The 23,463-nt window shown below is 44.1% G+C and overlaps 1 protein-coding gene across 2 annotated transcripts; it reads right to left on the bottom strand.

The window, feature by feature from the left end:
* Positions 1 to 1,916: 1,916 nt before the first annotated feature.
* On the bottom strand, positions 1,917 to 18,891 carry nkain1 (sodium/potassium transporting ATPase interacting 1). Of its 2 annotated transcripts, none has more exons than XM_063184720.1 (8): positions 18,652 to 18,891; positions 18,110 to 18,470; positions 17,431 to 17,568; positions 9,775 to 9,855; positions 7,970 to 8,167; positions 6,445 to 6,505; positions 6,211 to 6,295; positions 1,917 to 2,027 (listed from the first exon to the last, which is right to left on the bottom strand). In XM_063184720.1, exons 2-8 carry the CDS (start codon positions 18,161 to 18,163, stop codon positions 2,024 to 2,026), a joined length of 621 nt encoding a protein of 206 aa, XP_063040790.1. In that variant the 5' UTR covers positions 18,164 to 18,470; positions 18,652 to 18,891; the 3' UTR covers positions 1,917 to 2,023. The 2 variants fall into 2 exon arrangements, with proteins under 2 accessions (XP_063040790.1, XP_063040791.1); XM_063184721.1 differs by having other exon boundaries at positions 18,110 to 18,426.
* Positions 18,892 to 23,463: the final 4,572 nt, after the last annotated feature.

The following is a 23,463-nucleotide window of genomic DNA, read 5'->3' as shown; positions in this document are numbered from 1 at the left end:
GGACAGAGTCAAGCAGGATATAGTTCGACAGCTGTGTTCAAGTGTGAGTGGCCAGTGCAAGCCAAAATTGCCTGGGTGGTTTTCTGGTCCCAGTCCAGTCCTGTTGTGGGTGTCCTCATTGAGTTGTCTCTAGCAGCAGTAGGCCTACTCTTTCATTAAGTTGGCTAAAGCACATTCAATGGCTGCCTTTCAAGGCAAGGTCCCTTGGAGTAATCAAGTCCCAACGGCCCATTAGACCTTAACGTAATTAGAAACTAAAGCTCGGCGAGGACGAACGAAAATGCGGTGCCAATACATGTTAAGTGCGTTCAGGCATGCCTGATCAATATTTTTTTCATTATCAATATCTCTCCCCCCTCTTTAGCTACCTGTCACGATCTTATTATCACTGGATCATCAGAAAGGCATAAAAGGTACATAATTAAAACTCATAGCTAGTACATGGCGTTCTATCTTTAAAAAGTGTCTGTTCTCTTCTCACGTGTGACTTCTTTTCTTTGATACACTGGACTATGTTCGAAACCTCTCCTATGTGCCGCCTTTGACATGACTTTCAGTGAATAAAGACATTCTTTCGTGGCCTGTTCAGTGTCAGAGTATGTTCTATGTTTCAGTCACTTTGTGTTGGTAGCATATCATTAGTCCCATCTCATACATAGTCTAATATTCAACATAGGCATTATGATACATAGGCTACTATGATAGTGATGAACTGAACTAATTAAGTTGTATTTGAAAGAAGTACGTTCATATCTGGGTAAGACTGTTACTGACTGTTGTGCATTAATTTCATTACAAGTAGCACAGTGTACCGTAATACAGTTAGTAATCCTCATGTTTTGGTTTTCATATACTGAATTCTCTAACCACTACAAATAATTAGGCTACTATGAGCAAAAAGGGAGCAGGCTTGTTATGAAGATCTGAGAGAAGATCACTTGACACAAGCAGTACACACCAAGGGCCCCAGAGGCGAATCCCAGAGGCTGTGGTGCAGTACCTCTCATGAAGAAGACGTGCCAAACTCAGCCAAGACCGTGAGAATAAGCCCAGCTCAGTCCCCTGTCCAGGGACCAGAGCCCGTACAGACACTAGAGATGTAAATAAGCCTTGTAGCTATAATCTGGCTCAATTATCCAGCGCATTGTGCACCATCCCCATCAAATGAACATAAAATAAAATAAAAAAGAATGAAAAATAAATGAAGAGAGGAGTGAGTGGCCGTGTGTGTGTGTTTTCTCTGGGCAAGGCCATATGGATGTGTCTACCTCTGCTGCCCACAGGGCCATTCCGTGCTGAGCTGAGTTTCCCAGCATGCTCTGTTGGCCAAGAATGGGCCTGTAACCGCTCTTCTGGAAGAAAGAGGCCAACATTAATTACCGTGTTTACTTAAGTCTGTAATGTCACATAGTCTTTGCCAGGAACAATAAACAATGTCATTTTGCATTACATTAGATTGCACTTAGCAGTCGCTTTCATCCAACGTGACAAGAGAGGACATAAATCGAGCCACAGGACACAAATGAGACTATTGTTTAAACATGTATCTAGAAATTAAACAATTTGTCTCCATTTGTTCATTCCCTGTCCTTTACAACTGGGTGTTACATTGTAGCATACAGTAGCTCAATAGTAGTGTATGCGCTTTTCAACACTAGAGCATAAGTGAGTTAGAATGGATAGTTATGTAATTGAATATATTATATATATTATATATTATATATATATTTCAGACCTATAATCTGCACTGTTCTTCAAACTCAAGCTGCATTTAGTGAAGTACCTTGAAGGAAGTCTGAATTTTTGGTGCCATATGAATGAAATGGAATTGAATTGAAATTGTAATAAAAAGGCAATATCTCAGTCTACCAGATGTATTGTGTGGAATGAACAAGCACACACAAAATTACTCTATTTTTTTAAGTTTATTTTCATTTATTCATCCCGGCATCAGTGCCAATATCGAGTTGAAGAGTTGTGTCACCTCTTTTCGTCAACAAGACAAAATTGATCCGATAAAACGTCACCTGGAATGAAATAAAAAAGAGGGTATGTATCATTCATATATAATAATGAACATATTATATATGCATAATTTCATCACAGGCTTAGACTGCATTGAGAATAAGAGGGTATGTACTTGAGACAATGGGTCTACTACAGACTGGGGGTCCCCTGAATATAAATGGAATGGAAAATTCCCCCTCCCACCCAAACCATATCGCAGTCTTCTGTGGTCACTGATATGCATCATTTATATACCGCATACATGTATACTATACTTATAATTTCAATACTGGCTTAGACTGCATTTGAAAGTGTGTACTTTCACAAGGGAGATACTAAAATTGTCGGTCCCCTGAGGAAAATTGCTATGGGCCCTTGTGAAGCTGTAGTTCCTCAAAAGTGTCCTGACCTGTGCCTGCTTAAAATGTTGTGGGGGCTCAACAACAACAACAACAACAAAAATCAATGAAGTATTGTGCCCAACACTCACTCTAATGGCGCACTTGCCCCTCATATTATGTAAATCCTTCCCAACTGCCCTTTTAGGAGCACTGGCATTAAACCTAAAAAAGATTAATAGTCACACATTTCCCTGTTCTTAATTTTCATTGCCAACGTTTTGACTATTACTGCTTTTGGCAAGGTTCCTGTCATACCAGTTACATACCATAGGAGGAACGGAGACTGTAAGTCCCAACTCTCTCCTTTCCTTCCCGTCATTTTCCAGAGGCCTGGCATACTGCATGATTAGGGACAGGAACACTGAGTCCTATTAGTGCCACAATTGTCTGGAGCTATGCTAATAAACTCACTGCTGTTTTGAAGGACACAGTAATACTCTCTCAAACGATCTTGCCTAGTCTCTCTCTCCTCTCCTCTCCTCTCCTCTCCTCTCCTCTCCTCTCCTCTCCTCTCCTCTCCTTCCCTCTCCTCTCCTCTCCTCTCCTCTCCTCTCCTCTTCTACAGTACCTGTCCACATCTCAGGTACACTGCCTGGTCACCCCACAGCAGCTCATCATCCATTCCCATCCAGTCATTAAGTCCACCCCTGCGGTGGTACCTTTGTATAGCCCAGGGCTACGCCATGCCACCCTCTTCAACCCTCCGCCGCCCTGCGTAGGTATGTATAATAAGGTAGCAGTCCTACATCTGCATGTGACATAGGTGCCACTCACGATAATGTGTATCCTCCTCCTCCTCTTTCGCCACTCTCTCTCTCTGTCGTTCTAGCCCCAAGCTAACGCCCGATACCTTCCTCTCCACCTTGCTCTTACAGCTACTGATGTGTCTGGCTTGCCATCTGTCCAATCCGACTGCCTCGTTTTTCTTTTTCTCTTTTTTTTCTGCCCATAACATGCAGTTTGACAGCTGTGATTTAAATAGGTGCAGCCGTGAGGGCTTTGACTTTCGAGCACCCACATACGCACGCACGCACACACTCATGCGCACACACGCGGAGCTGTGTCATGCAGACACATATTGTAGGCCTGAAATGCTCCTCTAACTTCTAACAGAGTCATCAACAGAGTGCTGCTGGGAACCGCACCATGCACCTGCAGAAGTGCCATCTACACTTGTAGATATATATCAGCTGCTCACGCTCTTCTTCTCTGCCTGCCCGCCTCTCTCTCTCTCTCTCTCTCTCTCTCTCTCTCTCTCTCTCTCTCTCTCTCTCTCTCTCTCTCTCTCACACACACACACTTCAATATAAATTCAAAATTCAAGCATGCTTTATTTGCATTCCATATACTCTCTCTCCCTTTTCGCTTTCACAAAGTACATTTCTTTGCATGACAAATAGGATGTTTGCACTGTTAAAACAGTCATACGAAAGAGGAGGTGCACGTGGAGTAAGCTGGGAATAAGGGACCCACATGTCTCGACGATGTCACGAAGTGACACTGAATAGAATTTCGCATTGGAGTCAGTCTGGCAAATCAGCCTATTCTTTCATTGCCAGACCAAATGTGGCACCAGTGAGAACCAAATGCATAATACAAACACAAATGCAAAATAAATATATTATATATACCTATATATTAATTATTTAATTACTGGCTAAGACTGCATTTCGAAAGTGTGTACATAAAACAAGGGGGCTGCTATGGGCCCCTGTAAAGCTCTAGTTCCTCAAAACTGTCATGACCTGTGCCCCAGTGTTGTGTGGGCTCAACAACAATAACAACAATGAAAACAATGACAACAACAACAACAACAACAACAACAACAACAACAACAACAACAACAACAACAACCAATCAATCAATGAGGCAATGACAAACAAATAATACACTTCGGGAAAAGTGATCTGACTGGTTGGGTTGTAGCTCTGTGTACAATACAATTTCATAGGAACTCCTTAATCCAGTCTTTGAGAACATCCAGTTTATGGCAGGATATCCAGACCAATAAAGCTCGGTGTACTCATATGAGCTTTATGAGAAAGGCAAGCCCTCATAGTGCACTCAGAAAGAAATCTAAGCCAAAAAAACTTGACTTGTCTTATTCTCCTCTAGTATTTTCTCTTCTCTTCTTTCCCTGTGCCCTGGAGTGGCCATGCTTTTTACGCTAGACATGTCCTCTCCACTGCCCTCTGGGATTAAGCTTTGCCTGGAGGAAAATGTGACAAAAAACCTTCTCTCTTAATAAAAAAAACTTGTTGTACTTCTCTCTTGAGATACAAGTCAGCTTTCTACTGACATTTCTGCTACGCCCCCCTCAGGGAATAAAAAGGCTAGCTGTGGGTGTTATTTTTTTCTTTCTCTCAGTGACACCGGGTGTGTTTGTAAGGTCATTTGTATTCAACAGTACTAAAAATGACAACAGGCACAACACGTTTTTTTATTCTGGAAGAATGAACTATGTATAGTCTACCCGGTTTCTATTTTATTTTAAAGATACAGTGTAAAAGGATAATAAAAAAGTGATGAATTGTGGGAAAAAATATAAACGGTCTGAGGAGGTAATGGACTATTCTTGTGAACATCAGGGGACAGTTCACATTTTGTGTGTTATCATTAAGAGGGGGGAAACAAGACAGAAAGGAGACAGAATGAGGACATAGCGGCCAGAAAAGGGAAGAGGGAACATCTGTGGGAGAAGACTGCTGTGCACAGACAGCACTAAAATCAGCAGCCTTTCCATTGGAGCCGCTCCTTAAGCCCTTCAGACCGGCCTGGCAGTCACGACTAACTCATGGGGCTGGCAAACACCTAATGCCATATACTGCATCATCTGGCCAGTATTCATCTTTCTCCACCCGCAAATTTCAATTGTCGTACTCTTGCGGAATTTCCGGTCTGCTAGTTCCCGTTATGTTTCTCCTGTGTTCTCAGTGATTTAGCAACCGGAAATGTAAAAATAGTCCTGCAACCGTGGATTATTAGGTGGATGGGTAGGCCCAGGTGGGTTGTCAACAAGGCGGGATAGATGTGTTTACGCTTCTGCCTAGCGGAGGAGCACAAGGTTCACTGATTGGCTGGCCATCCGTGGGTCTACTACCCCCTCCCTATGCACTTAACCCTAAATGCACTTTATTATCTCAGCATAATCTGTAATTCAACTGCTGTCTAATGTCTGCTGGGACCCTCTCTGTTTACTGTTTGTGTCTACCCATAGTTATATTTATTGTATGTGCTTTGCAGCTGTGTGTCTTGTCCATTGTTTGTATTTGATTTGTTTTTTTGTTTTGATGGTGGGGGGATATGCTACACACAATTCTTATCAACTTTATTGACATGGCAAATAAACTCTTGAACTTGAATTTGAACTTGATTTTTGTTTGCGCTGTAACTTTTCAAGGCATGATTACATTTTGATAAAATCCTGTGTATATTAAAGGTTCATGAACTGCTTGACTTTTGAAGGCTTCCAAATCTTTCAAGATGGCCGACTTTTATTTCCAGAGGGATGAAGGAGGCATCAGAACCAATCAGAATGTTGATGCTGGTAATGGTATCTTAGACATGATGAGGTGGTAGTATGACGATAACGATCACATGATTGTGTTATCACACCACAACGATTTCCCCTAAATTTCAACCCGACTTCAAAAAAAAGTTTTTAACCCAACCCAATCACTAAAATCATCTAGACTGGCAGGTAAGATATGACTGCAACTGGCGCAGCATACACATGGTAGACCCAACTTGTTTACTTTGGCTGATGAAAAATGGACAACATGTATGTACTCTATATTCTCACGTGTATAGAGGCTGCAGCTGCAAGTGTGAGTTCTTCTGGGGAGGACGGTAGCCACCATAGGAGTCAAACCCTCCAATGAAATCAACTGTAGGGGGAAGGCGAAGAAAAAGAAGAAGGCAGAGAATGCTCAGTGTGTCCTTGTCTAAAAACTAAAAAAAGAAAATAACATGACAAGCTGCAAAGGTAACTTGCAACTGTGTGAATCGGCTGGCAGTTGTCGAAAGTTGTACTCACAATTGTCTTCATCCTCCAGGAATACTTTACTCACATAACAGGCATACACAAAGCCAAAGAGCTGCATTTGACAGTTGGAGAGAAGAAGGGGAAAAAAGAGGGGAAAGGAGAAGGAGTTGTTAGAAGAAGGCTCAGTCAAACTGAACGGTTCTTACTTCTAGAAGGTTCATTATCCACTCTCTGCTGCACTACTGTATATATACAGTACAGTGCCTCTCAAAAGTCTACACACCCCGGTTCAAATGCCAGAGTGTTGTAATACAAGCCAAAGGTGCTGCAACAAAGTATTAATTTGAGGGTGTGCATTTTAATGTATGTTAATTTCAGTTTTTTTCCATGACATGTTTTGCCTTTTATGTCTTCCTGCCATTTTTTTCATCACAACAACCTGACAACTGAACAGGGGTGTGTAGACTTTTTATAGCCACTGTATACATATGAATTCTCTGTGGGTTACGAGGCCCTGAAGGACTCCAGTTCAAATCCACATCCAGCCCTGCCCTCAGGCTTGTCACCAAGGGACAAAAAAGGCTTAAAGGGTCAGCATTGACATGGGGATTTTTCCCATAAAGGACACCATTAATGCTATTATTAATGGTTGAGGGGTGAGGGGGTCGTATTCTTTAGAACAGAATCACCTTTGCATGGCCCGCTAAAGGACAGCTGAAAGTGAGAGCACCTGCACTATATCCCTTAATTCAACTATGGCTTCCATTGGCTTTCTACTTGTATGCTCTGTACAATGACAATGAATAGAGTCTAATGTAATTGAAACATCTCTGCACAGCGTGTCAGTAACAGTTGGCTGATTTACATCATAGTTCAAAGTATCGCAGACGAGGAGCTATGACAGGACATTTTCAGATTTGCACAAAGACATCATTGCACAGTAGATACATTACTTAGAGAGAGCAATTCTTCATTAACCTCTGAAGACAGCCTTGCTCCCCTACTTTTTAGACAAGATTTACTGTAGTACTACTAAAGAATTTCAGTCAAGTAATGTTCTAATCAGTTTTAAAGTTTTTGTGTAGCCCCTTGAATTTTCATACCAGCAGAACTACTTTTATAAAGAGACTACAAGTACATGGAAAAATGTCATAATACTGGACTTATTGTCAAGCTGGATGTTGTTTTCAGCTACAGTGTAAGTAGGACATCAATTGTGTGTAATTGTGACTTCCTTTTAATTTCTATCCTACCATAGGCAAAGTCTACTCCTATACATTTGAGTTCATGTTAAACTGTTAAAGCACTTTCAGATGCACGTTACATATAAAACGTGCTTTATTTAACATTGCATTTAACAGATGTTTTTATTCAAGCCAATTTACAAAAGAGGACACAATCAACTAAATGCAATGTGTGGGGAAAAATACAGCAGAGTACAGAAGCATGCCAAGGTTAGCCCAGATGCGTACATAGTGTTTATTTTGTTATTGAAGGGTACAGTAACTGCTTTACAAATAGCTGTTATTTTAGGGGGCGGCTACTCTTGTGAAAGCACAGGGAGAGGTGAACTCACGGCTAGGAAGACCTGCAGGGAAGCGCTGACCACCTCTATGTACTGGTAGTCTAGGAGACAGCCGCTGATGGTGATCACATGGTGGTCCTGGGGAGCCAATGGGGAGTCAGTAACGGGCGTCACCAGGCAACCGGGGCCGTGCTCCATCCACCAGGACCGGTGCAGGGAGGTGTTGAACGTCATCAGGAAGTCTCTATCCTACATGGAAAGATTGCGGAAGGAAAAAAGGAAAGGGCTTACTACAATATGGCACCACAGCTGTTTTAGTCATGAAGAAGATGAGAGAAGCATGACAGGTGTTGTCAGCATGCTGTACGTTTCATTACTGCTGGAGATGATGAATCATTTTCCTCCTGTTATTACACTGCATGTCATTGAACAGACACTTTTCTGCAGAGACGCCTTTCTACACTTGTGATGGACCCAGTTCCTGATTCTCCATGTTCCCCTCTTTCGACGTGGTTAAAGGCCCAGTGTACCTTGGAAACCCGGGGGGTGTTCGCTGTAGACAGCCTAAGGCCCTCTGCATACCGGTTCCGCCAAAGTGCGGCGCACTGCTCCACCAATGATTGATTCCACTGTTTTCAATAGAACCCTGCACACCGGTGCAGACGTCAGGATATCTGTAACAGTGTGCAGGGTTCTATTGTGGAATCAGTGGAATCAATCATTGGCGGAGCAGTGCGCCGCACTTTGGCGGAACCAGTGTGCGGAGGCCCTAAGTCAGGCCTCTTCAAGTGGTGCTCATGGAACTTTACCACTGAAAGAATATGAAATGTCCATGGGACCTGAGTCCAACCTGGCTCCCATGGGTCATGTACGAAACCTGCTGCTCTCTTCCTGTCCTATCCTCAATAAAGGCACATCTATCCAACTTAGGTCCAAAGTCCATCTGAATAAGTCTCTCCACTTGGTGGCCATCTTGGCAACGCCTCGGGGCAGCTATTTCGGGCAGCTATTTCAGCGCAGCTCAGTAGGCAATTGGCTCTTTTTGCCGGAAAGGTGTGCAAGCACACGTCATATTGGTGTTACAAATCGCCCCTATGGACGATTTCCGTGTTTCGTCTCATGTCGAGTGTCTCTGCTAGGTCCCCTAGGCCCAAACGTAGAGGCTGTGATTTGGGATCTCTCTCTCTCTCTCTCTCTCTCTCTCTCTCTCTCTCTCTCTCTCTCTCTCTCTCTCTCTCTCTCTCTCTCTCTATCTCTCTATCTCTCTGAGTCATAAATGACAGGCAACCATTTTAATCAACTGAACATATCAAATCAATTCACACGCAGGGTGCTGGGCTCATCTGGCCACCAAAGTCCACCATTGTGACAAATTCTACACATTATATAAACAATAGTGTTGAACACATCAGTGGAGTCAATGCAAATGGAATGGAAGCCAAAAGTCAATGGTCTTGCACCCGTGGCTTCCCTATACTGCAATAGCTGGTGTGGATTTAGCCAAACCACCTCTAGCTACAATACATCCATCCAAGTCACGAGGACCATCTGGTGTTCCACTATCCCAGCCTTGAGTCCTGACCACAGGCCACCAGACCACCCCCGCCCCCCACCACCGCCTCGTGTCACAGCTATTCATTTCAAGCCCCTCATTAAAAGCCATGACACGTTATGGTCAGTAGAGACCCGCCACGCAAACGCACTCCGAGCAGCAAAGGCAGTAGACACAGGCAGGACTCCGACACTAATGAAGAAGAGCTGCCACAGAGGGCCACGTGTAACTTACTTAGACCGGGCGACAGCGATTTAGCAAAGCCAGCAAGACAGCAGCGCATCAGGGAAAAAAGGGCACTCACCTGCGAGAGATGTCCCACTTCCAAGTAGAAGCAAATGATGAAGGAGTTCCAGCCAACCCAGATAACCAGCCACACAGCATACTGGCGGACCAGAGCAGGGCCAGCGGCGGGCCAGGACGAGGCCAGAGGATGGGGAAGGCAACGGGGAAGGGGGAAGGGGGAAGGGGGAAGGAGGAGACAAGACACCAAGGGAACACTTTATTTAGTTTCTTTTCTTTTCTAGTGTATCTACAGTGCATGCATCAACATGTAATGTTATATACTAACACTGTAACATACCAAATCCTCACCAAGTACAGCACAGAGCAAGTTCATTATTTTACATACTGTGTTAAACTGCACCTATTCAATATGACAGACCCAGTCAAATAAGTCAGTGGTTCTTATCCTTTTTTTTAAGCCCCCTCCCAACCCAAACTTTTACACGTGTATATTCACTAAAAATAGATGTACAGTAAGTGATTAATTACAATGATTCATGCTCGAGACATTAATCAATGCCTTAAAGACTTTATGTGGGGACCACAACATGTTTTAATTTGGTTTTGATTTGGCCTCATTATAAAGTTCACAAGCAGAATTGTGGTCACAACCTCAACGAAATCAAAATTCTGCACCTCAGGTTGTGAACCACTGAAATAAATAACCAGCCACACAGCATACTGCCAGGCCAAGCCAGGGCAGGGCAGGGGAGTGGGAAGGCAAGGAGAAAGGCGGAGATAAGATACCAAGGTAACATTTAATCATATTTTTTTAAAGTACATCTACTGTACATGTACTGTATCTGCCTGTCACCAGAGCAGTGTTTCCCATACATTGAGGAAACTATGGCGGCCCGCCATAGTTTAAATTTGGCCGCCATAGTTTCCGAAAATGTAAAAAAAAAAAAAAAAAAAAAAATTTTTTTTTTTTTTTTTTTTTTTTTTTTTTTTTTTTTTTTTAACGATTTCCGTTTTTGTTAAAAACGATTTGAATTACGATTTCCTTCGCATTTTCCTCCTGGAGTAAATACATCCTATAGAGAAAACCACAAGTGCTTGAAAGACAGAGGGATCAAAACCCTAGTCAAGATGTTGTAGTTAACTCGGGTTTGGGAGCAATAAAAAAACCTTCAGAGAAGGGACAGTTGGGATGAGTTTACTAACACTCCCCAGGCTTTGTTTTACAATGAGTTAGGTGACAGGCCTTCATTGACACGGCAGAGGAGACATCGGGCTGCATATAGAAATTAATGTGTAATGAATGTGAATATAAACATAAATGTGTAATATGTTGTTCAGCCCTTTTAATGGGAGGAATTTTGAAAAACTGGCCCTGTGACCAGCACCCCTCATGTAGAATGTGTACTATGTGTGTGCACACTATGCCTATGTGTGTGTGGGGAAAAGGCATAGCCTACCCTCTTAGACCCTTTTTGTCTATGCGTTAACAATTTCACAGTACTCTTAAATTCTTATCTCTGCTCCTATTTTGTTTTATTATTTTTTTCATTACATAGACCCCTGCATGAGGGACGAATGAAACTGTGTTGTAAACAGAAATGATTCACTGTACTGCATTTTTTTAAAAATATATATAAATGGCAATGTACTACTAATATCATGGGTAAAATGTTATGTAGCCTTATTTCTCAAAATATCAAAGTCCAATCTCACGCACATCCAGATGCTTATTCGGGTGCAGGTTCAAAAGACGTTAAGGTCATAAAATGAAAAAAGGAAAAAACCGCAACACCGATGCTCCCATTTACTTCATTTTAATGTGACGTTTCGGGCCACCCGAAGGGCCGGGGTGGCCCGAAACGTCACATTAAAATGAAGTAAATGGGAGCATCGGTGTTGCGGTTTTTTCCTTTTTTTATTTCTCAAAATATAAATGGCTGAAATGTAGGCCTTGGCCTATAGTTTCTCCATGCGCCAATGTCATTCTGTACTCATTGTTTTGCCATTTTGCATTTACACTGTGTGAATACAACACCCCCCCCCCAAAAAAAAAATCCGGCGTGAAAAGACCCCCCCCCCGGACAAAAAAATCCTGGCTGCCCCCATAGTTTCCAATATTTCTGTGGGAAACACTGCAGAGTCGCCACTTCTTTCATCATTCTTGCATCAACTGTCCATTTCCTTCCTGAACTCCAAATAACCTCTGCATCCTCACCTACGGTGGCCTTTCAGTGTCAATAAAGGGCAAACATGAAACAGAGTACATGACCACAAGAGTATCAATATGTTACATTACTTACAATGTACTGCACATACAGGACCTATCCTCCCTATCCTATGGTAGAGTGCAATGACATAATGTTACTGTACATGCTGTCACATACTTAACCGGTTAAAACAAGGTGTTATAAATTTGCTGTTACCAAAGTGGCAATGACCGAATCATGTGCATTACTAGAGGCCCTCTGTTATGTCACAGTGAAGTAGTACTATGGTAATTAACCTTTCAATGACTATTACAGCGTGCCTCTGGTGGTGCAGCTTGCATTATGGGGTTACACTACCTAAATAATGTAACAGGGAGGTAAAACAAGGTGCAACTGAAGAGACACTGATGAAGAGGACACAGCCCCATGTGTACATGTGTGTGCCTTCCTCAGGCAGTACTGCATATGCGGCGTTGGACTGAAATGTGGGCATTTCATCGCAAGTGAGCGAACGTAGAACACTAATCACAATTATATGGGCCAGTCCTATTGTTGATCTTAATTTAGCAACGACATTCACAGCAAGGCTATTAGCGTTGTAATCCCTTCACGAAAACACAGCTAAAATCCTCATTTGCGCCCACATCAAACGCTTCCTTGTTGAGTCCATAATCTGGCATCTTGTTTCACACTGGCCCCATGTGAGACGCAGGGCAAAGCAGGGGTGGTTGAAGGGGGGTGAGGGGGGGCATTTCAAAACAGCTGCCACCCCTAGATGGCAGTGCCCACTACCGTGTGTGTGTGTGTGTGTGTGTGTGTGTGTGTGTGTGTGTGTGTGTGTGTGTGTGTGTGTGTGTGTGTGTGTGTGTGTGTGTGTGTGTGTGTGTGCCAGAGTTGCGCTATCTTTTTTACCTGGCTGTCTCCCCAGAGGGGGTTGGCCAGTTATTGCTATGACTTTGTCTATTTGTGTGTCCGCCCACAGTGTTTTGAATCGCCTGCAGGTGGTGCCAAACACGCAAAAGGCAGGAGGCCAGACTGCTGTCCCTGATTGCTCTTTTTTTGGGGTGTTATCTGATTTAACTTTCTTTTATCTATTTTTGAGGACAATGCAAAGGACAATGCAAATGAATCAATTCATCAGTAAAACTCATCCATACAAATATGCCGGAATTAGCATAGCTGCTAAATTTCATCTGTTGTCCCAAGGCAGGTGTCGTAAATGGAAACAGGCAGGCAGGCAACTAAAATGGCTCTTTTTAAGTGGGTCTCGTCTATACAAGGCTTTATGCAATACCCTTCTAATTTGGGGTTTGAATCACCGTTGACTCTGCGGGGGATAGAGCAGTTAGCTATCCTGTAAGTAACCAATTCAGCTATCGCCATGGGTTTTACTTGCAAATTTCATCTGGCGCTGTAACAAGCGAGCAGAAGACGAGGGAGAGAGAGATGGGTAAAAGAGATGATTCAAAATGGCACAGACCAAATACTAATCAATTTCTCCTGGGGCTGGCTGCTTAGATGAGCACTGATGGAATGAATCCTCCCTACGTGATCCTTGTTAGAGGCTGGGTAGGCACTAGGCAGTGATAGAGAACAGCTAGCGAGAATCAGGGTGAGTTTTTAAATACAATACACTGTGAAAAAAAAATTAATCCCACCAATTTATTCCTTGCGAGCTGTAGCCCTGAGCTTTGTAACGCCATATTGTATGCACGTGCAGTTTAAGATTATCAAAATAATTGTTTCAGTTCTTACAAAAAGGACAGAGATGACATTAGCCATTATTGTGTGTGTGTGTGTGTGTGTGTGTGTGTGTGTGTGTGTGTGTGTGTGTGTGTGTGTGTGTGTGTGTGTGTGTGTGTGTGTGTGTGTGTGTGTGTGTGTGTGTGTGTGTGTGTGTGTGTTTATGCTACAGGAAAGATTATGGAGATTTTCAGGGTTCAATATTGCAAGATGGCCCTTTGGGGCTCCCATCATTGTGTGTGTGTGTGTGTGTATGTGTGTGTGTGTGTGTGTGTGTGTGTGTGTGTGTGTGTGTGTGTGTGTGCGTGTACGTGTGCGTGTGTGTGTGTGTGTGCCAGTCGGTGGATTATAGAACCTTTGGGACCCTTGGGGTACATATAATATAACCCTAGGTGATCACGGTCGGAGAAGCCCTAGCTGAGTTCTAGCTGTGCCCCTGAAATCCCTCAATCTCAACACTCAGCAAGTGCTGCCAGTGTTTCCCATACATACAGTAGACTCTTCTGTGGTGCAGCACCACAGAATGAAAACTGAGCCCTAAAAATTGAGTCTGCCTTTTCTCTTGTGTTCCAAACGTGATTCTCTTATCCTCACAATAAGAGAGAGAGAGAGAGAGAGAGAGAGAGAGAGAGAGAGAGAGAGAGAGAGAGAGAGAGAGAGAGAGAGAGAGAGAATTAGAACCACACAATAATATTTGGTCTGTGGGAAACACTTTTTGGTCGGTCATCTCAGCTTGTAAACCCATTTCATTAGTTCACTCTCTGAAATTTGGATTAAAGGACCAGTTCAGTCAATTTCAACATGCAGTTGTAATGCTCACACTACCCTGGACTTATCAGTACCTGAGGTTTTTTTTTTCTTCTTCAGCCTTTTCCGAGATCTTGGTCATTGTAATGGGGGCAGCGCTTTGTTTACATTTAAAAAAAAACATTTTTATTTATTCCCAAAAACATCCGAAAGGTTATACAACATCAGCAGACAACTATAAAACAGCGGTACCTTTGGGGAAAATATTTGGAGTAGGCCTATGTTAACTTTTTTTTTTTAATGTAAACAAACGCTGCCCCCATTAGAATAGCTCATATCTCGGAAAGGGCTTAGCCGAAAAATGTGGCATCACTGGGTACTGTCAAGTCAAGTGTAGCGTGAGCTATTCAACAGCATATTGAAATTGACTGAACTGGTACTTTAAGCATGTATGCATACATCTTCGTTCTCACTGGAGAACAGACTTCTCGTGATCATGCCGCTCTCGCAGGAGTCCATGCAGTGGACCGATTATCAAAGTGCTTCATGGGATCCGCATGGACCGCTGCTTTCGAGAAGCTGAGAAATTACGTGCCATATTGGGCAAGATCGCTGGACGTGGTGCTGAAGTACTGCCACGGCCGAGAAATGTCTATGCAGTAAACATTCTCGAGCTCGGGAGAACAGGGCGCCACTGAGAGCTCGGGCAGTATCTGCGCCCGTAGATATGTGTGAGCTCTGAGTGGACACCCCCCGGCGGATGATGGTTGGAGAGCAATGGAGCGAGGTGAACTGAGATTAAAGGACCACTTCAGTCAATTTCAATATGCTGTTGTATTGCCCACGCTACCCTTGACTTGTCAGTACCCGGTGATGCCGCATTTTTCGGCTCAGCCCTTTCTGAGATATGAGCAATTCTAATGGGCTCAGCGTTTGTTTACATTTAAAAGAACAACAGCATAGGCCTACTCCAAATATTTTCCCAAAAGGTACCGCTGTTTGCTAGTTGTCTGCTGATGTTTTATAACCTTTTGGATGTTTTTGGGAATAAATAAAAATGTTTTTTGAAATGTAAACAAAGCGCTGCCCCCATTACAATGACCAGGATCTCAGAAACGGCTGAAGAAGACGAAAAAAAATCTCAGGTACTGACAAGTCCAGGGTAGTGTGAGCAGTACAACTGCATGTTGAAATTGACTGAACTGGTCCTTTAAGCTAGGGCAAGATGCTTGACGAATCGATAGAAAAGCAGCGTAAGGGAGGCGAACGGGGAGGTGGTGGGTGCGAGTGAGAAAGCACATTTCTGACTGGACTCGAGACAGGTGAGCGAAGAATAAACGCTGTGTAGTAAATTAAGGGGCGTTCCAAATTTCAGTGCACTGAAATTCCACCGAATGACAGCAGAGCAGAGAATTCAGACAATTAGGCATGCCAAAATTCATTATGCTTCTCCCGAACTTTCGTTTTAACAAAATTTCTGGGTGGGAGGGCTCGACCTGACCTTATACCTCCTTCACACTACTGAATCTACAGTAAATCAGACAAACTCCTTCCTTTGACAGAACTAGAGCGTCATTACCTTAACCCCTTTGCACAGAGCCTCTGTTATAACGTTATCACTAAAATTGTAATGCCGAACTCTGTTATTTGAGGCTCCCTGAAATGTCATAGCAGTGTTGTTATGATGCAGTTGAGTCTTTTTAGGAAAAAGTGAACAGTCCCGCCAGTGGGCCTATCTGCACTAAGAGGCTACGTGCACACACTCCATCAGGCCATTGGAAATGCCCTCATTGAATTCATTTCCAATCCTCAGGAAATGTGAAATATCAGAGACAGGAGGTGTGGCCAGACTGACTTGACTTGCGAAAATTTGAGCAACATCACAGGAAGTATGGGTGGGCCAAGGCTACTGAAATCAACACGGCACTACAAAGGCTTTTGTTTCCACCTTCCTTCTATAAAGAAAAAAACTGTGAGTTTATTCCGATCAAGTTCCTCTAATCCCCCCCAACCCCCTCCTTGTGCTGTGACAGCACATACCCTTTTCCTCAGGGGGGGTTAGCTGCCAAATGTTTGGTCTCAACACCCCATCCACGCCATATGCCTCCTGTCTGTATTTTTTTAATATTCATCCCTGTCTTGAGTCCTTATGTCTCGTGCCCTGCTTTGTTTTCTTTACTCCACTGTATGTGCTGTGGAGCACTTACTACAAAAGCAAATGTTTCAGCCCCAAGGGACAGTTAAGAGCTGGGCTAAAATAGATGGTGTCTTCAAGTGGGGTGTAATCGTAAACACTGCATGTAGCCTACTGTGTGTGTGTGTGTGTGTGTGTGTGTGTGTGTGTGTGTGTGTGTGTGTGTGTGTGTGTGTGTGTGTGTGTGTGCGCGCGCGCGCGTGTGTGTGTGTTTGTGTGTGTATCTGTGTGTGTGTGTGTGTGTGTGTGTGTGTGTGTGTGTGTGTGTGTTGGGTGAGGGGCGGTATTTTTGGGGTAGGAGTGTGTATTTTGGGTATGTGACTGTGTATGTGAATATACTGTACAAACGTGCTCAATTTACTCGAGGTATTTCAGCATCTGCGTCCTTGTTCTTTGTCTGTGCCTTTTCATGCAGCCCTAGTGTGTGTGCAGTGTGTGATCCATTATGGCAGTGGTTCCCAAAATGGGGGTCAGGACAGGACACCTGGGTGGGGCACGGAGGCACAGCAGGGGGGTCGCGTAGAGAAGGGACTGATTGCATAAAATATGAAATTGCATATATGCCGGTAACCATTGCATAAATGGGTTCATAACCGCATTAACGAGGGCGGCTAATAAATGTGTACATTTCCTTGTACATTTAATAATGAATTCAGCAAAATTAAGAGACCAAGAATGTTTGCTACTAGGAATGTGGAGTGGGGATGAAGTGGGCGCAAAAAATACACTCAGGCCCAAAAGGGGGGTCTCAGCTGAAAGGTTTTGGGAGACACTGCACTATGGAATGGCTAGTCCTGTGTCTGGCCTTGTGTTATTATCTCACCAGGATGATGTAGCGCGATCGGAACTGGACGGTGCCGAACACTCCCAGGATGACGGCCATGATGTGCAGGAAGTTGGCTAGGATGGGGGCCCACTGGTAGCCCAGGAAATCTATGACCTGCCTCTGTAGTGCGGCCACCTACACACAGACACAGACACAGACACAGACACAGACACACACACAGACACAAACAAACAAACACACACACACACACACACACACACACACACACACACACACACACACACACACACACACACACGGCAGACACTTAATGTCACACTGTACACAGCACAGCACAACCCCCTCTTTGCATTGGTGCAGCTGTTTCCATGGAAACTGCTGTCAGCCCAGCTAGAGCGAGCCTAGTGGCATGTGTAAAAGGGGAGAGGAAGATGAATCCTGGAAAAGAGCTACTCTGTTGTTCATTCTCACATGCAGCAGGCAGGCGTGCAGTGCAAATAGGCCCTAATTATGGGAATGATGCCATGGCCTTCTGTTACAGAGACATCTTTGTTTGCTACATTATAATGGCACAAGCAAAGTAAATGTGACAAATCAATTAAGGATTTACATTGTCACTTCACAAAGCACTATACATTACACAGACAGAAAAGGGCCACCATGCATATTTTCACAGCCTCGCAAGAGTGTCTTAGCGACGGTGTACAATGCTTACCAGCTGCAGGCTGCATATCACAATAAGCGTGCACCTCCCGTCGCACCAAGCCATGGTGGTAGGTGGGCGCGTGCAGGCTGCCCGCGGTTCTGGGCCGTCGATAGCCTACTCTGAGCCCCCTGAGATGATGCTGGTCTCCCCCTCCTGCCTCCGAGAGGTTCCGGTTCTGTTTATCAGCGAGCCACCGGACCCAGCTCGCGGCTTCCCTGCGATTTTACCATACCGCGCCTCGAATGGGTTCTCCTCCGGTCAGGTCGTTTTTTTCTTTCTTTCTCCTCAAAAGTCCCCGAGAGCCGCCGCGGTTTCTCAGCGACGTCCTAGAAGAACAAGGCGAAAAACACCGGAGCAGCCACGCCTTCAGCTGGGTGTGAGAATGAGCGAGCCAAGGGTAATACAAGGTAGAGAAGAAGAAGCAGAGAAGAATAGAGCACGATGAAAAGAGGGAAGAAATGAACACAACATCACTCGCGGGTCCCTCGTCCTAAACAGCCAAGATGGGACCATAAAGTCTACAACTACTACTGTACTGTCGTTTCACTCACCGTTCTGTATTGTGTTTTGTGTCTCAATCAAAGGTGCAGAAGAATCCCGTGTTTGGTATCCCTGCGGGTAGAAAAAAACAAGGCGCGTCTGAGGACCAGGCAGCCTCCGTCTCCAGACAACATGGGGAGGGAACAGAGGGAACCTCCGCCAGTGAGACCCACTCATGCGCGCCACCGTCTCATACAGTACCGTTGGGGGCAGCTAGTAGACAACAGAGGGGACCGCGGCCACGACAGAGCACGTTTTTAATCAAACAAGCCGCGTAAAGTCACACATGTAAAAATGCTCGTTTAGGAGCTAGACCTCAGTGAGTATGCTGCCATAAGAACAAAGCCCTGGCATTCATGCATCGGAAAAAGCAGCTTCACAACCGGCCAAAGCCAGACGAAGACGGCAGCAAGGAAAACAGGACATGAGGATAATTAAAAGGCGCCCTCCATTCTGACATGGCCATACATGCCAGACCATGTCCTGTCATAGTAGGATGATGGTGGGGCCAAAGTGGCATAGGCATTTAAAATTACAGTAAATCCCAAACAATATCCTATATAGGCTATATGGTATACACATCAATAAATGAACGACAGAATAACAGTAGGCTAATTAATAGTTTTGTTAGTAGGCCACTGACCTATATAGGCTACCTTAAAAGTGCCTTAAAATAGACAAAACACAAAATAGTGATGAAAGACACAAGTTTGAAGTAGAGGAAGAGTTTTTCAATTCAGCCTGCTTCTCACATATTAGGAATACATTTCTTTCTAACGACCCACTATTCTTGGTGTACTCTAGAGTACAAGAAAATGCCCTGTCAGTTTAAAAGAATTATTATGATACTGTAATGGTTGCCTTTGTTTTTGTCCCCTCGGACAAAACAGATAAATCAGATTACCAACAAGGGATTAACGCTTGTGAAGTAGCCCAGTCAGCGAGATGGGTGTGAGGGTGTTATAGCCCTCCTTCAGTGCATTAGCCTGCTCTTTTAAACAGGGATGAATCTCTGTGTGAGCTGGGCTGAACTAGATTGTGTTTTGAGGTGGGATAAACCCTGACTGATAGTATTGATCCGTTAATGTGACCATTATAAAATAAATAGGTCTAAGCTAACTTGCCACATCACGATTTGGCAAATGTTTAATGTAATTGGGTGTGTGTATCTCATTTTGTGTGTGTGTGTGTGTGTGTGTGTGTGTGTGTGTGTGTGTGTGTGTGTGTGTGTGTGTGTGTGTGTGTGTGTGTGTGTGTGTGTGTGTGTGTGTGATCGCACAAATTTGATACATTGTTACACCATCTGTTGCCTACGGTATCTTTTCCATGTTGGGCACAGATTACATTAAAACTGAGGGAGACATACAAAGCAGGTGGTTTATGGTTAAGCCCTTTTTTGGGGGGGATGGCTTCATTTAGAAAGGACAGTTTGAGATTGTGTCAGGAAGCGAGTGGGAGAGAGAGAGAGAGAGAGAGAGAGAGAGAGAGAGAGAGAGAGAGAGAGAGAGAGAGAGAGAGAGAGAGAGAGAGAGAGAGAGAGAGAGAGAGAGAGAGAGAGAAATTGGGGATGATGGGGAAATGACCTTGAGCTGGAATCGAACCCAGGTCCCCTGCACAACAGTACTGTGCCTTAACAGTTTGAGTCATGGCAGAAGGTATGGAGAGTCCCTTTACACTGTATTCCAGATATCTCAAAAGGCTTGCCATAGGTGCGCTAGGCCTAAATATTGCCCCTTTGCAACCCCACTCTCTGGCTTCCTTGCCATTGAAAGAGATCCAGGGCTGAACTGGTAATCTGGCATACAGGGCATTTTCCCCCTTGGGCTGACAGTCCTCAGTGGCAGTGGTGTAGTCTACTTTTTTATGGTGGGTATACTGTATATTTGAGCATTTTTGAAGTGGGTATACTGTATATATTTGTGCTATTCAAAATAATGGATGAATCAATTTTAAGTGGGTATACTGAAATCCCTGAAATTTAGAAGTGGGTATACTCTGTATACCCGTGTTCTATGTAGACTACACCACTGCTCAGTGGCCAATGCTGTTTGTTTGTTTGTTTGTTTGTTTGTTTGTTTGTTTGTTTTTCCTTAGAAGCCGGCCCTCAATTAAGATGGGGCGACCCATTGGTCTAGCTTATAGACAGCGGAATAATCTGTTCAAGAAAACCAGTGAGAGGGGCTGCTCTTTCCAAAAATGCCCAGAATGTTTTTCCATCCCAGTCTAGCCACAGATCCATCATCTGTTTTAAAAGAGCAGATGATCAAGCATCTTAGTACAAGCAACAATCCTATTTGTTATGTGTGACTCCCAACTTATAGTCTATGCTGCCCAACACACACACACACACACACACACACACACACACACACACACACACACACACACACACACACACACACACACACACACACACACACACACACACACACACACACACACACACACACACACACACACACACACACCATTGATAGTCTCCACACAGACAACTCATAGCACTTTTTGGACTTTCAACACTGCACCATTCTCATCAGTGTTGTTTTGTGGAGTCACTGGGTGTTTCGGGTCTCACAACAGACACCCTTGTCCAGGTGACCCGACCAGGGCTGATCAGACACACAGCCTCTGTTCGAGTGGCATTCTACTCCCCCCTCCTCTCTTCCCTCCTCAGCCAGAGCCATCGAGACAGTCTCTCTGCTGCCTCTGCGCTGTTGTTGATGGCTCTCTTCCGATTGGCCCCTGTTATGCCTAGTGTTCCATGGGCCAAGAAGGTAACAAATAACCCAATTAAAGCTAGACGATGTAACATTTTATTAGTGTGTTTCCAGAATGTATGCTGCCCAAAATTCATCTTTTTTTCTTTACCACTACATTTACTAATTTGAAGTATTCATTTTGGCCTACACACTTTTCTCATACATGAATAGGTAGATCCACTGTAAATCATCCATAGTGAATTAGGCTCCAGTCATAGTCAGCTTTCTCTATAGGAAACTTATTCTGGTTAGACTAGAAAATAATGACTTCATTTACTTGGTACATATTCATGGCAAAGACCAAATTTGTGAATGGGTAACATTTAGGAAACAATACAATTAGTCAACCTGGGGGAAGCGGTAACTCAGCTAATTAAAGAGCCTGGGGTCCTTACCTAAATGACAACTGGAGGCTATCTATTAGCCAATTTACCACTCTCTATGGGTCAACCTCAGCAGGTTTATCACTTAGCCATATACCGGTACTTGGGAGTACCCCACAGCTACGGTAAGTGCTTTTCACCATTGGAGTTCCATGTGTTCCTTCCTGTAGTTTGCCTGTGCCATAGGGCTTACCACCAGGTGGTGCTATTCACACAAGCTCTGAGCCACCCCAAAATCATGCAGCGCCAGGTTCATCTCCAAGGATGATGCTGATACTCTTGTGCAGGGAAGCCGACAGGGGCGAGGGGACAAATGGGGTCAGTTGTCCCGGGCCCAGGGAGAGAGGGGGGCAGGACTGGGTCCTCATTACATTGTATGTACTGGGTGGGGGGGCCCTTTCAGATGAGTTTGTCCTGGGCCGGGCCAAAGCTGTCAGCAGGCCTGCTGCTGTGCAACACTATCCTACTCATAGCTTCATTACATGTTTGTCTATGGGTCAAACACATATTGCTGGGCTCAGATGTCAGGTGGAGCAACGGCATCTAATGCCCATGAATTAATTAGTAATTGGTGGTTGCAGTGCTGGAATGAATATGCTTCTTAGATAGTCCACCAAAAACAAACAAACAAAAAAAAACAATTCATACAATAGTGGCACTGGCTGTCGTTGCACCGCCCTGATGTGCTACTGCTGAAACGCCACTGACCCCTATTAAGCACATGTACCTTTGGAGATGGTGTGGCTATATCAGGACTCTGGTGTGTTTTCATGATGTGCATGGGTGAACAGCACCACAATACCACTACACATGAAGCAGAGAGAGTAGAGAGATAGAGGTTCCATTGGCCCATTGTTTCCTGGTCCTATTATTGGGGGGGAAATCCCCCTTTAGGCAGACCGAGGCAGACCTGAGGACTGTTCTATTCAATGCTAGAAGCATTATGACACGCCCCTTTAGGCAGACCGGAACCTGGTCACGTTAGGTGCCCATAGAAACCTATTATGTTGGCATATCTCTATAGAATATCTCTGCATGAAGTGCTTTAGGCACGAGGGTAGTGATGGCCAGTAATGGGGAAACTGGATTCAGAAGCTACAATCCAGCGGCAAACATTCTAAATGACCTGCTTTTACCTGGCCACTTGCCCTATTTGGACAAGTAATACCAGGTCTTTTGAAATATGTGTCACTGGATTGTGAAGACTTTGAGTCTCTCTACTTCTATCCAGCCCTGACCAAAATACTTCATAGGTACAATAAGGACCTGATAAGCATAGGTGTCAAAAGTCAATGTAAAAGTAAAAAAAAGAAATACAGTTTCCTTTCCTTCCTACAGTTTCCCAGCACAGGTAACTTATCCGAGTAATCAGTAGACCTGTGGACTTGTGTTACGATCAGCTGACTGTGGGCTGGGTGGAGCAAATTTGTGTTGGTTCTTGTTAGGTTTTCAGTGTTTTTCAGTAACAACACAGTCTATCTACTACTACTACTGGGTGCTATCAGCAAAGGAGTCATGCACTTATTGAGTGTGTTACTGGTTGTATTCTGCAAAACTGAAAAAGTAGGAACACAGAGAAGGTGTAAGCTGTGAGATGATACAGTAGAACCAATTTCTCCCTTGAATCATTGAATCAAGTCAAGTCTAATTGTCAAAAATCTATGTGCTGTAACAGGGTTAG

Source organism: Engraulis encrasicolus, chromosome 20 (genome assembly GCF_034702125.1).
Source record: "Engraulis encrasicolus isolate BLACKSEA-1 chromosome 20, IST_EnEncr_1.0, whole genome shotgun sequence".
NCBI classification, from domain to species: Eukaryota; Metazoa; Chordata; class Actinopteri; order Clupeiformes; family Engraulidae; genus Engraulis; species Engraulis encrasicolus.
Note: the sequence above shows the minus strand (reverse complement) of the source record. Positions and strands in the feature narration are given on the sequence as shown.